General features: G+C 42.8%; 1 protein-coding gene across 1 annotated transcript; it reads right to left on the bottom strand.

The window, feature by feature from the left end:
- Positions 1 to 5,313: 5,313 nt before the first annotated feature.
- Positions 5,314 to 8,232, bottom strand: LOC146183159 (DNA polymerase delta subunit 3-like). Its single transcript, XM_084609063.1, has 2 exons — positions 8,049 to 8,232; positions 5,314 to 6,066 (listed from the first exon to the last, which is right to left on the bottom strand). Exons 1-2 carry the CDS (start codon positions 8,052 to 8,054, stop codon positions 5,533 to 5,535), a joined length of 540 nt encoding a protein of 179 aa, XP_084465189.1. The 5' UTR covers positions 8,055 to 8,232; the 3' UTR covers positions 5,314 to 5,532.
- Between the last annotated feature and the right edge of the window lie 5,484 nt (positions 8,233 to 13,716).

Below are 13,716 nucleotides of genomic sequence, written 5' to 3'. Positions count from 1 at the left end.
AGTAATTTAACAAAAAAATTTTGCATTGCTGAATATAATTAAATTTGTTCACAAATAAAATAGGAAACTGTTGTCTGTCTCAGAGTGAAAACTGATTTGTTTTCCAATCCTGTCATGCTGTACTGCATGTCAACCTTCAGGAATATAAAACAAAAAAACTGCAAAAAAAAAAATTAACCAGGGTTTCGCTTGGCAGTTTAGCATTGCGAGATTGGCACAGTGTACTTGCCAGAATTAAAATTGGTTGGTTTTGAGGAAAGGAAAAGCGTCTAGCTCGCTCCTCAGGCCATCTACATTTACAATGACAGGCAAACAATTGGAGGTTTTCGGTTCGAATTCCTGTCGCAAACTAGCATCTTAGCATTGGACAAAGAACCGTTGCGTCACAACTTTGATACGAAACGACATATTTTTGGTATCTTGTCCGTTGCCACTTCCCGAGGACATCCTGCGGGTGCCTTCGTGAGCCAGGTAAGGCTTTCGTCGTAACAGCTAAGCCTTCCGCGGCCTCCACCACAGGTGCGACGCAGCTAGTAGCGGTGAAGCCTCCTTGGCTGCCACGAGTCGGCGCCACCCTACTCAAAACTCCAGAGCAAGGTCCCTATAACAGCCATGATCGTTATAAGTGGGCTTCAACAGACACCATCATTTTGAAACTGCGGTGAGAACCAAGGCTACGTCTCGCTGAATTGCCGGAGAACGGCGCGGCCCAATTTAGAGCAACTTGCAGTTTGGCGCAATTTTTTCAATCCTGAGCCAGATCTCTAGGTTCGGCGCACATCCCCGTCCCTTATTTATCCCCCAACAAGTTTTTCGGTCAGTCAGTTTGGCGCAAGTATGCCGCCACTGCATTATGTAACAGAAGAGTGCATGCGCAGGCTTTCCAAAAATGTACAGATAATGATAGAGGCAAAGTTGTAAGCACATTCGTTTTATTTTGTTTTTGCCCTCGCGACAGCCATTTCAGAGGAGAGTGAACAAAAAGTTGAAGCAAACAATGCCATTACGCAAGTACATAAATGATTGCTCCTATACATGCCTACAACATTAGCTAAGAAATAATAAAACCATCAATGCATATAAAAACTGTGCATACTTATACAATGCAAGCCAAAATTCTGCAATGATTGTATATAGATATATCAGTAATACACGCAGTTTCATTGGGAAGATCTTTTGAATCTTTACAGGCACAAGTCAGTGGAAGAAAGAGTCCATTTAACAAAAGCATGACAAGTTAATAGGGTATATCGAAGAATTATTGGATAACCTGTTGAATAGGGTTAGCCAACAAACCTTTTGTCGTGAAGTTAATGATAAAAGCCTCGTTAGTTTTCATTGCTGTTATAGCTGCTCCTTGGTTAAAATTAGAATGAAGCAAACAAAGTTACACAAATAAATATTCATAGTTAGGTTCCCAGACTGCTGCTGAATATTCAAGTTTGGGATTAAATGTTTTAGGAAGAATTGATTTCAAGATGGGAGACTTGGGTTCAATCTCAGCACTGGCAGTCAAGTTTTGACGCAAGCAAAACAAAATTTCGGTGTACTGTGCTATGTCCGTGAGTGTTAAAGAACCCCAGGTGGCCCAAGTTTCTGGAGCCCTCCACAATCACGTGCCTCATAGCCAGGGGTTGGACTTTTCAGTTTAAAAACCATAAAAACTGATCCTAAAGAAGTATGTACAACTCGGTTTGTGAAATTTGCCTAAAAAGATGATTATTCTTGGCATGCAAAGCATAGGCTGTTAAGCATGAGTCAGATGCAGTAAAATTTGAAAACTGCGATACAATGTAGGGTGCCATGGAACAATGGCCTTATTGGATAAACAGCGCAGTTGTGGGATTTGAGGTATTGCTCTGCTAACTTGTAAACCCCTGATAACTGTGAAGAATCCCTTTCTAGCAGCGTTCTAGTTGAGCATTGTTTGCTATCATCACCAACTTAGTACAGTTAGTTGGTTAAGTAGTTATATCAAGAGCAAGTAGAACATTGACACAGATCTGTGTCAGCTTCAAGAAAAGCATAATGCTGTAGAAAGTTGTGAGCACTGAGTGGCAGTTGCATCTTTGCCATCAACACGTAGACCATGCGATTCCTCAACAGACTGCTCAACCATGGCAACGTAACAATAATATGTCAACCTAGTTCTTAGAAGTAATTATGTCACTTGCATTCAATCTCACTTAATTTGCAGTGCTTTTTTAATTATGGAAATTTCTTACACAAGTAATCACTGCACATTAATTGCAAGCAAATAAAATGCTTATGCTGAAAATATGTCAAAACAGACTCCAAGTGACTTTTCACTATGCAAAATTGCCCCCGTAAATCATCAAAAAAAAAAAAGTGTTTACTTCAATAAAAATAACATTCACTGAAAAAAAAAAAAAAAAATGAGTCACATTCTGAAATAAGCATCGAAAAAAATATGCCAAATTTTCAAAACGATAAAGATCAAAGTCCAACCCCTCATAGCTTGAGTCACTGTACATTAAACCCTATAAAGAAAACCAAATGCCCTCCTGCAGTGGCTCAGTTAAAAAGTTAACTGCTCTGCAGGGGGGCCCAGGTTTGAACCCTGTGATGGCGCCTGCATTCTAGGCGCCCATGTACTGTGCGATGCTAGTGCACGTTAAAGAACTCTAGGTGGTTGAAATTCCCAGAGTCCTCCGCTACGTACTGCATCCCTCACAGCCTCAGTTGCTTTGGGAAGTTAAACCACATGAATCAAATCAAATAAAAATCACAAAACCAAACCAACAAACTCATTTCAAAGACGACTATGCATGAGAAGCATTATGCCGCAGATAAATTAGTCTTTTGTTAGTGTTGTTGATTAAAACATCTCTGTGAACCCTCCTAGTTAAACCAGATGTAATGTGAATGCTAGGCATTTATAAGAACTGATGCTTTCAAGAGCGGGACTAGAAGTATAGGTGACGCGTACGACCTTGCATTTAAGTTTAGTTCCATTAGCTACTGGTTACACCAGTTAACTATAGACATAAGGTCGCACTGTACGATTTTAACATTTTTAACCTTACAACAAACAAATCATTAGCAAATAAATGTATGTTACATGAAACATAAGATGGCTAATCATTGATATAAATCAGGAACAGTGATCTGAGAATGGAACCTTCTGGAATACCAGAACATACTTTAACAACAGGCAATAAAGTAACCACTGGCAGAGACAATTGTAGATGATTAATGACAAGGCATTCAATATTCAATCCACTGAAAACAAATTAGTGTCAATAGTTAGGCGACATAATTTATGCAGGAGTGAAATAATGGTAAACCTGATAAGGTGCGTATGATGCTTTTGAATAGCTTATGAAAATGCTAACAGCAACTGCTAACTTTTTAAGTAAGAATGTAAGCTATTTGTGAAATCAGTTGAGAATCACATTAAATATGGTTCATGAAAATGACGTTGCACAGACAAGAAAAGCAAACTGCTCTCCAGAAAGCTGATAAGAGTTGTGAATATGACACACTCAAGCAGATTTCCACAGGTACGAGTGATAGTGGGCGATCATTAGCACAAATCTTGTTCCCTGATTAGTGAAGTGGAGAGACCTTCCCCATTTTTTACTGCTTAAACTGTGCGCTTGAGACAGGATACTGTTAAACGATAAGATTCAAAACTACTCAGCTACAGACACAAGTGTTTAAGAAGCTTGTGTTAAAAGAATCGCATCTGTAACTAGCATGAACACCAGCTGGGTCAACAGTCACTAGAGGTGTCACTCTAACCACTATAAAGTAGCATGTCAGAAACCTTATTTATCATTTAAGTCTTTCAAATGGCACAGTTTGCTTTCATAAATATGCTGCCACCTAAACAGTATATTCGGGCCTTAATTCCCTAAACGACTTAGATGACCAAAGGCTTCTTACAAGCAGGCTGTCATTTCTGGCCGCCCCCCAGCCCAGCTCAGTGTGCATTTTGTGGCTTTTTTCCAGCAAGTAGGGCTCGCTCTACACAACAATGGGATTGCTAGCTTTGGAATTAACAACATTGCAGAATTTTCTAGTACTTGCTTATAACATGTGCAATAAGATATTGGACAGGAAGCCGTTATAGCTAAGGGCCATTATATATGCTTTCCTGGCAGTTTTGCAAGCTGTCAAGCATGAGTTATTTAACGACAGTTTGGTGCAAGTCATATTTGCTTTTTGATACTATTTTGATATGGGCATTGTACCGGGGCCCATGTGAATTACAGATGCCACAAACTGGGATATATTCGCTTATTAAACTGTCAGCCTCAGCCACAGATATCCCAACTTGAGTGAATGGACCAGTCATTAAAAATATGTAAGATTCCATGAAAACTCACAGGTCATTATTGATTATGAAATCTGCTCTTATAATTGCAGTATTTCCTTTTTCATTTTGGAAAGTTTCGGCTGTGTCATGCAATATGAGATAAAAAGTAGGAAATTATCACCATTACTTGGCAAATAAGCAATGTCTGATACAAAATCAGGTCTGGTCAAGATGGCATTGAGTGTTCCAGACACTGGATGATATTCTAGTGGTTCAGTAATTAGTTGTGTCAATGAAAATAGCACGGGATGAATTCATCACACAGCATCAAGAAGAGACAAAATGTGGGCATGGTATCGGTGCTCCATAAAAAGCAAGGAAAATTAAATTCGGCAAATGAACAGGTGCATATTCACGAATTACTTTGTGTTAGTTTCAATACTTCCAATTGAAACTTTCCAGTATTCCAGCTGAAACGGAATACTAGCAATCCATAACCATTAAATTACTGCCTTCGACAATCTGAAGGCGGCATCATTGGCCACCCATAATTTTGCTATAGTAGGCACTTCATTCCTGTTAAGACGTGCAAGCCTGAGGGTTACTAAAGGACCTGCATTAAGAACTTAGAGCTTTTTGTGCTACTGATTAGGATTCATCCATATGATCCATCTAGGGTTACACCTCAGCTCTAGGAGAGCATGCAGATATCACATACGTCTAAGCATAACTACAGAATTCCTTAAAGACATCATTTGTTGCCTCTGCACATTATGGGTATCTGAAATATACAAATATACGTCAAGGAAAACCACAGGCATTGACTGGAAACAATGTGGCACACCAGTCTGTACGAAATAACTGAAGTTAAACATTTCCGAGGGAAAAAATGGAATGTTGTGCGACCTTATGGGCTGGAAAAGGAAAATACTGGCCGAAGGTCAGCTACAAGCTAGAGAACGCCGACTGGAGCTTTCGAAAACACAGCCAGAAACTCTTCTGCTTGTGGTGGGAAAATTAGTTGGTCGGGATTTTTTTTTTTTTTTCCTTTTGTTTTGTTTTAATGAGCGACGCCAAACCTGCTAGAACTGCGTTGCGTACGTGCGCCCCAAGCATGACGTCGTCGTCAGCGGCGTGTCGCCGCTTCTCGTTTTCCGAGGCCACTCAAGATTGCTCGACGGAACTGACTACCGCAGACTGCACAGCATGCTGAAAAAGTTAGCCACCCCCGTCTTAAACCCGTGGCGATGTCACAAGTGCTCCGCGCGCAACGAAGGGTCGCAGCGTTTCACTAACGCATCCGGCGGCTTCACAGAGGAGTAACTGACGTCCTGCAGGCTAGTGAACATGGACGGCGTGTCGGCCAGGCTGATGACGTTAGCGTCCTCCGTGCGGCTTGTAAGCACAGCGTAGATATGTGCGTGGCACTCCGGCCAGCGTCGCAAGCAGAGCTCCAGCTTTGCTTCCGGCACGACAGCCACCGCGCCGGAGCAAAACACCGCGTGCCAGCTGCAGACAGACCTCCCAGCTCGTCTCTGTTCCGTGACGAAGTCAGAAAGAAGGCGCTTGGCAAGGTTGGCGTGAATTCCCCACTTACGAGAAATCCACTTGTAGGTGACAACTTCATTGGCGTCGAACACAAGATGCTCGAGCTCTTCCAATATCGAATTTGCAAGCATCGGCTGGTGTTGGCAACTGTTGAGCGAGCAGGTTGCAGCCGAGACAGCCGAGCCGCAGCTTGCGCGGCTTGCGCGTGGGCTTGCGTCTGGCGAAGTTGGCAACGCCTGGTGAAAAATTTGAGCACTTTTTTTTCAGCCAAATTATGGAGACTAGTAGAAGCGAAAGCGCTACTTATATGTGCAATATCAACTGTCGGGGCACCTTGTTACTCTTGAGCGTGCTGTTGATTTTACTGCGACAAATGACGCCAACATTGGCGAGCGCCAAATTTGAACCCAAGAGCGTGTAAAGGCCCGTTCACACTTGCAACTCGCAGCGGTCGCGCGACCTTTTTGGTCGAAAAGCGACTGCCGCGGGCCGTTCGGGCACTGCTCGATTTCCAGCCGCGCAACTGCTGGTCGCAAACCGTTAAACCAACCAGCGGCTCAGCTGACGTGAACGTTTGTGGTGAACATGCAGTCAAGGTAGGCACGATGTGGAAAGCAACCCGCAGGTCGCATATGCAACTGTGAACATCGGTTGCTCTCTGGTCGCATATGCGACTGCCGGTCGCGCGTCCTTCACGAGTCACAAGTGTGAATTTCCCTTAAGGTTTTTGAAGTTTTATACACATGAGCAATAAATAGGTGGTCTTTGTGCCAGCTTTAGATTCGTTTCATTCAAAATAATGAAAGCGAAATAATGTCACTGTTTTACCAACCGAGCCAGCCAGCTGACAGGTTTGAGAAATTCTGTCACGAGGCGGGTGGACCACTCCTGATCTTAAATTATCATCCCCAAAGACAACCGATGGGTTGAGAGGGAGAGTATTTTAGAGCGTGGGCTACAACTTCGGATTTCGCCTCCCTGAGACCGAACCACGTACGTGACCTAATTAATTGCAGTGATCGCTGATCGCGCGCAGTCATTTTCGGGCACTGCTTGGACACCTGCGCTCGAGCGACGCGAACTTGTTCACCTTTTGTATAAAAAGCTTCCCCTTTCCTTTCTTGCTTTTTGACCGCCAGCGGCTGCGATATGATGGAGGCTAAACATATGGGCTAAACGGAGTGGCGCCCGTGTTGTCAGTGCACACGTAACCCACAGGTGGTCGAAATTTCCGGAATCCTCCAATACGGCCTACAAACCATGCATTTCTAGCTATCGCTCCTCCTTGTGTTTCTCCTCGTTATATATAGTGAAGTACTAGAATTCGGGTGCACATATATATACTCACTATCCTCACCCTTTCCCTTATCTTTCCTGCCGGCAGCTCGATATTAGCAATTTCCGCAGCCAGCAACAGATCTTTTTCCGTCCTTTTTGGTTAGATGATTATTATTGTTATTATTATTTAAGCTACTGCACCATCTGTCCACATATGAAGAAGATGCAGCGCCTTTCTTCCCCAAAAACCAACTTAACTTCGGACCTACCGAGCAATAAATAAGTGGCGTAAATAAAACCAAACGGCATGGGCACTGCCAAGTAGAATTTTTTCAGATGTGTCGTGACACGGCAGGCCGAAGCAAATTGCCGTCGGACCAATATGAAGATATTCGCACTTTGCGTTTGTCCTGTTAATTGTCAGTAAGCGTGATACCTCCATTTTGATGCTAATGCAAACCCCGGCACATCGTCATCAGCAGAAGAGTCGCGTACGGTAGACGCAGAAAAATGATCAGCATTTCAACAGCGATGGTGCCCGAAGGCAACGTTCTTGCAGTTGCGAACAATCCACACTGCAATGGAAGCAAACCCGAGCTGCGGGCCGAGCACAGGATGTACCGTAACTGAGTGCTTTCAGCGACTGCCCCGATCGAGCTAGGAACTGCCGCGGCAAAGGTCTAGCGAGGCTGCAAAGGTGTGGGCCCACATATACGAAAAGCGCTAGCACAAACACGCCGTGTGGGCTTGAAATAAAGCGCTGCAGTAACTATAAACATTGCTAAAAACCATAAAATGCGATGCAGTGACGATGAACACGTCTAGAAAGAGACGATACAACACGAACGCGTAGACGACAGATTGATGGGCCTACGGTCTCAACAGCACCGGGCAGCATATGAAGCGGAGCACAGAGAGTACAAAAATTTATGACTTTTACCTCCATGCGTTAAACCAACGATGTCATTCGGTCTTCCGTGCGTTGAAATAGCCACTGCCAAAAATGTGGGACGTGTGACGCTTTCTTCCGCGTCAGCCACGCCACGCAAGGGACGATTTTTGTTTTTAGCCTACTGCGCCATTTCAGCATATGTATTAATGAGCACCCTCATTTCCCTAATTGATCGGCTTCAAGTACGAATGATTTACTTGTGTCCTCATATATATAGAAACATCCTGCGCTTAGCATATGAGTACGGTGAGCTGCGGTTGACATCCAACAATTATACTTGAATAACATAAAATTTTATCATTTTGATTCAAATAGTTATAAAATTTTGATATCTCTGCGTATTCCTTTTAATAACTTTTCTTATTTTCTTCCAACATTTATTCAGAAAGCTCGTTCGAATTGCAAGAAATGATAGTGGTAATTGGTCTATGCTCTGCCCTCTTGAGGAAGTTATTGCAACTAGCAAAACACGCGCGTAAATTCAAAAGTACTTATTGCGCAATGTTAAAAAGATAACCACTGGAGGGTTCTCCAGTCTGTGCTTCTGTTGTTTTTCGCGCTGCTTTCCATCGGATAGGAAAATCGTACCTATAGTGAACTAGAATTCCAGTTCACTATGGAGTCGTGAATACTGGGTCTGAATTGTGCTGCCTCATGCACCTTAATTGCGCCCTAGCTGCAGTGCAGCTCTATATGCCAGTAACTAACTATAATGGTTGGTTTCAAGGGCGTCCGCAGAACCTTTTGCAAGCGGGGCATCTGATAGCTGGAGGTGTGTGTGGTTGGTGTAGGGAATATAGGTTAGCACCAAAAAAACCCTATTTGCGGTCTGAATTATGCATTTGAAACAAGAATTGTAAACTGAGCCAGCCTTGGATGGAACGTTGAATGTTATTATTGAACATAAGAGCAAAATGCGAGCAGTTTATATCACTTCGTGAAGAGTAAGTCAGTATCGCTACGGCGGGACGACGGGTTCTCGACACACGCGATCTAACGAACACAGCACAATCGAATGCTCAGTCATCCTTGAATAGCAGCTGCAGACGTCTGGGGTTTTTCTGGGCCAATTGCCTGATGACCCGAGAGATAAAGTCAGTCTTGTTCTTCATCCCATTTTCTTTGTGTACACTCATCATATTAAGGCCGTCCAGCCTGTCGTTTGTCATTGTCGAGCGTAGCCAGGTTTTTGCCTCCTCATTGTGCTGAAGGAGCGTTCTACAGGGTGGCAACTGGCAAGGCCAGAGTCAACTTAATGGCTTTTGCCACAGCGGGGAAGAATGCCTAGCTGAAACAGAAGTTGTTACATCTTACGAGTCCTCAGTTTTGCTGTGCCACATATCGTACCATAATATACCCTCTTCCTTGAATTGTTTTGGATGCAGTAAAAGTCTTCAACGAGGGCAAAAGTTCTTCAACGAGGGCAACAAACTTAGCAAGGCTAAAATGCTCATACGGCGAGCCAAAAAAAGCAGTGAGAGAGTCCATGCAAGTATCGCCGCGAGATCGACCTAGAGGTGACGCCACCGTATACCTCCAATATTGTGGATCGGCAGCAGGCGGCGCTTGCAGAAACGCACGCGGCGTAAGTCTGCTTCCACGTTTATGGAGGATTTGTTGGCGAAGAAAACGTGCCTTCTGCAATTCGTTAATGATTTACTGTTTACAATGTTCCAATATTGCAGAAAAAGACCCGTGCATTTGGGCAATGCTGCGGAAAACATGCGCGGGTTTTATGGAAAGCAAAACACAACCACCGCGGTATTTTAAATTTACTGGCGTCGTTTTTACGCTTTTTTCGCTGTACCGCATTCATGGGCCTAATATTTTTATTGTGTACCACTTACCTAATGACAGCTTTGTTTTTTTGTATCGCTTTTTTCAACAGTGTGCGCGCCTTATGCGAGTGTCAGACAGGCAAATTTAGTGTCAAGCCCACGTGGATGCAAGGTTCGTCCTCTGACCTGCAGTACTTTACAATAAATCGAGACACAGCTTGGCTCATTATATCGTACTTGACTCGAGGATTAATCTGGTTAAATGTGGCACTTGATAGCCCGGCGGCTTGCCGTAGACTGAGGGCACATCAACTCCAATATAGACAACCAGGCACAAGTATATTCCCCAAAAATGAGATTACGCTGACACAGTACAGGAAACCTCGCCGCACAGGAAACTGTCCACGTGTGGAGCGCTCAGTGGATTCTGTTTATCGAGCTCACAACGAGGCGGATGCTTCCTGCGGCCAATGTCAGGTGAATTTGGTGCGTAGCACTGCGCCAATAATCGACTCTAAAGGATTTCCTGAAACCGAGAAAAATATAAGGATTTCTGATATCTGTGACGTTGATAAATGGTAAATTATTAGTGTGATCACTTTTTTTAGAATGCCAATGAATTTCACTGTTTGAGAGAACTTTTTTTGTTTCAGAGACACGTACACTTGCCAAAATTTAGGACTATCTGCGATTAATTTTCAACGACATTTAAAGTGCAAGCTACGAATCAGTCGCTGCGAAGACATCGTAAAAACGCTGCGTACGGGCGCTGTCATTTTCTGTAGACCTTTCCTCAACTCTTTAAACTGTACTTCAAGACCTAGTAGAAGTAGTAGTAATAAACTTTATTTGGCTACAAAAATGAGTGCCAAAGAGGTTTGCAACTTGTAGAACCAGAGCCACCTGTCACTTCGACATGGAGGACTCCAGCCAGGTACACCAATTAAAAGGAGGAGAGTCAAGATGAATGGGGGACTGAATGGCAATGGTGAAAAGGAAAAGCAGTGTTCTAGGCTAATGCAAATGAGAGATATAGTTGGGACAAGATGCTTTAGGTGGAAACGGTAAAGAAAGAAATGCACTGGGAGAAGGAGGAAGAAACTTTAATGACACGGAGTATTAGGCACCGAGAATGTCCTGAGTACGGGTCACCAAAGCCAACCAGTCCGTCAGCTGATGCAAGACTAGCCAAGCCCACCAGGTCGGGAAACAAAAGTGAGGAAAATGAAATGTGCCGGGATGGTGAGAAAATTTGTTCCCATTTTACGTTTGACATAAAATTTACTGACAGAAGAAAGGAAGAGGTGTCAAAAGAAGAATGAGATAATCTCGAAAATGCCTGGAAAGCAGCTTCATTCATCAAATTGACAGGTTGAAAGAAGCCGGCTATCCGGAACATGGTGTCATCTCAGTTGCTGAAGGAACCTATAAAAAAATGAAAACAAACAGCAAGGAAGCTATGCCTAACACAGCGGACAGAATACAACAACAAAATCTGGTTGCAATACCCTATCTGCACAGCATATCGCATGATTTGAAACAAATAGGCAAAAAAGTAAATATCGAAGTAGTTTTTACAGCTTTGGAAAAGTTATCGAAGCTTTGTAGGATCACTCAAACCTGTGGTGTGCAGCGCGACGCGCATGTAGCATAAAACACCAGACTTTATTTGTACCCTGCAGCACAGGTGTGGTGTATGAGATCCCATTAAGCTGTGGGAAACGTTACATTGGACAAACGGGTAGATGCCTCAATGACTGGCTCTGAGAACACAATTATATTTATGAAAAACTTGCAAAAAAGAAACATCTGCGAAGGAAATGTAGCTTTGCACTGCAGCAGGTGCACAGGTTGTATGCCCTGGCTTCTACAGGGCTTAAAGCCAAGGGATGTGTCAGAGACCCCCCCCCCCCCCCCCCCCCGTAATATTTAAGAGGGGTCCGAGATCCCCACAAGCTTGAATTCAAGCATGAGGACTGTAAGAATACGAACCAAGTAATCATTGTTTTGTTCTTGTCAGTGGTGTAATTGGAAGATTTCTTCTCTATCGTTTCAACAGTTTCACATTGAGTATTAATAAAAACCAGAGATGGAGAAAAATAATGATTTCTCCCCTTTGTATAAAACGATTTGCAAAACAGGCAACCAGCCACTTTCTCTCTTTATTTCCCTTTCCACCAATGCTCGAATCACTACAGACCCCCTCCGATTGAGCCAGACTTTAAGCACTGGGCTTCACAAAACAAAGATTATTGGTAGAAGCAACAAGCAGATTACAAGAGAGATTCTGGAGGCAAGTCATCAAACAGAAAAAGGGCTTGTGCGTCAGTGCACCTTCGATAATGCTCAGTGAAAAAGAACTTGAGATCCTGTAAGTAGCGTAGGTTTACTCAAAACGCTTAGTATGTGATATCTTTTCTTGTATGGCAGTTTCCGGTTCTATATCTGGTGGTTTTTAAGGCTAACGACACGACTTAATCCTGCTCATTCATACTTTACATTTTGACAACAGAAGCCCATATACAGCTCAACCTGGCTTTTTCATTTGTCTTCATCGAATGTTTAGCGGTGAGGCATGTGCTTGCTCATGGTGTATACTACTTCACTTGCGTTTTGGATTTTTGTGATTTCTTGTTTATTGTTATTTTTTTTATTTTTTGTCAGTGCTTTGTTAGGAGAGAAAACTGGTATATGTGTATATGACGTTTTGACTTCGGCTGAGTCACATGTTATGAAAATATGCTTAAATTCCTCCGTTTTCCAACAAACCTCAGTTGACAGTCGGTGCTGTGTTCATCTCCCTACCTCTGACTACATATATCTCAATCTCAAAGACCTCATTCCAATAGTAACATGCACAAGTATTGATACAGTCATAAATTTATTACAATGAATAAGACTTTGCTGTCAACCATGATGAACTTGACTTTCTGCAACATCTAATGTCAAAGTGAAAGTGATCGCTCCTTCTGCTTATATGCTTCACTTATTAATAAGGAGATTATTAAGTTGGTTAAGACCTCAAGGCAGAATATTAGTTTAAATAGTTTAGTCACACAAACAAAAAAACACTGGAAAGAAATTATAACAGAGTTTTTTTCTTGGTTGAAGCGCCGGACAGGGGAAGAAAGTAATCATATTTACACAGGTGGAAGCAGGCTCAAGCATTTTAGAGCAGCTCAGGGATCAGTAATAAGTAACTTTGGAGCAGCTTTGAAGCAATAAAGCGAGAGTTTTGGAGCAATCACATTATGTCTAAGATTCTAGACTCGCTTTTAATAATAGAATTCTAGCTTCCTCACTTAGATCTTTGACTGTCGAATATTTCGAAAAAAAAAAAAATCACCTCCAGTGTCGAACTATTTCAAACGCTATGCGTTTAGCGCAATACCCGTACTGAAAAAACGCCGCGGGACGGCATGCGGCCGCAGCACCTGTACAGCAAAACCAGTCAAAGGGTTAAATAGCAGCAAATGGAATGCTGCCTTCTACACTTCATAATTGAAGATCGTTTAACTAAGAGATTTATACTGTTTTGTAAGATTCAAAGGTGGACTTCACCACTTTGATGCACTCAAGTATTGCCACTAGTTCGAAGTTCACATCAATGAACAGTACATTTCTGCTTTCTATCTTGTGCATATTCTTTTTGATCCTGCGCCTGTGCCGATAAATTTCTGGGTACTGGCCAGTAGCGCCTTCAGGGAAGATAGGTGGCACTTTAAGTATAGCCTTTTTCCCCTTCAAATTCATTACTTTATGGCCCTCTGTGGCTGCTCAAATTATTGCTTGAGCTATCTTAGTTTCAACACACTGGCGATAGGCCCTGTATGACTTTCCAACACTTTTGAAAACACATTTAGTGACTGGCACCTAAG

The sequence above is a fragment of the Amblyomma maculatum genome, chromosome 7 (assembly GCF_055883805.1).
Source record: "Amblyomma maculatum isolate TAMU_Amacu chromosome 7, ASM5588380v1, whole genome shotgun sequence".
In the NCBI taxonomy this organism is placed as follows: Eukaryota; Metazoa; Arthropoda; class Arachnida; order Ixodida; family Ixodidae; genus Amblyomma; species Amblyomma maculatum.
This window is presented reverse-complemented; position numbering and strand designations above follow the sequence as displayed.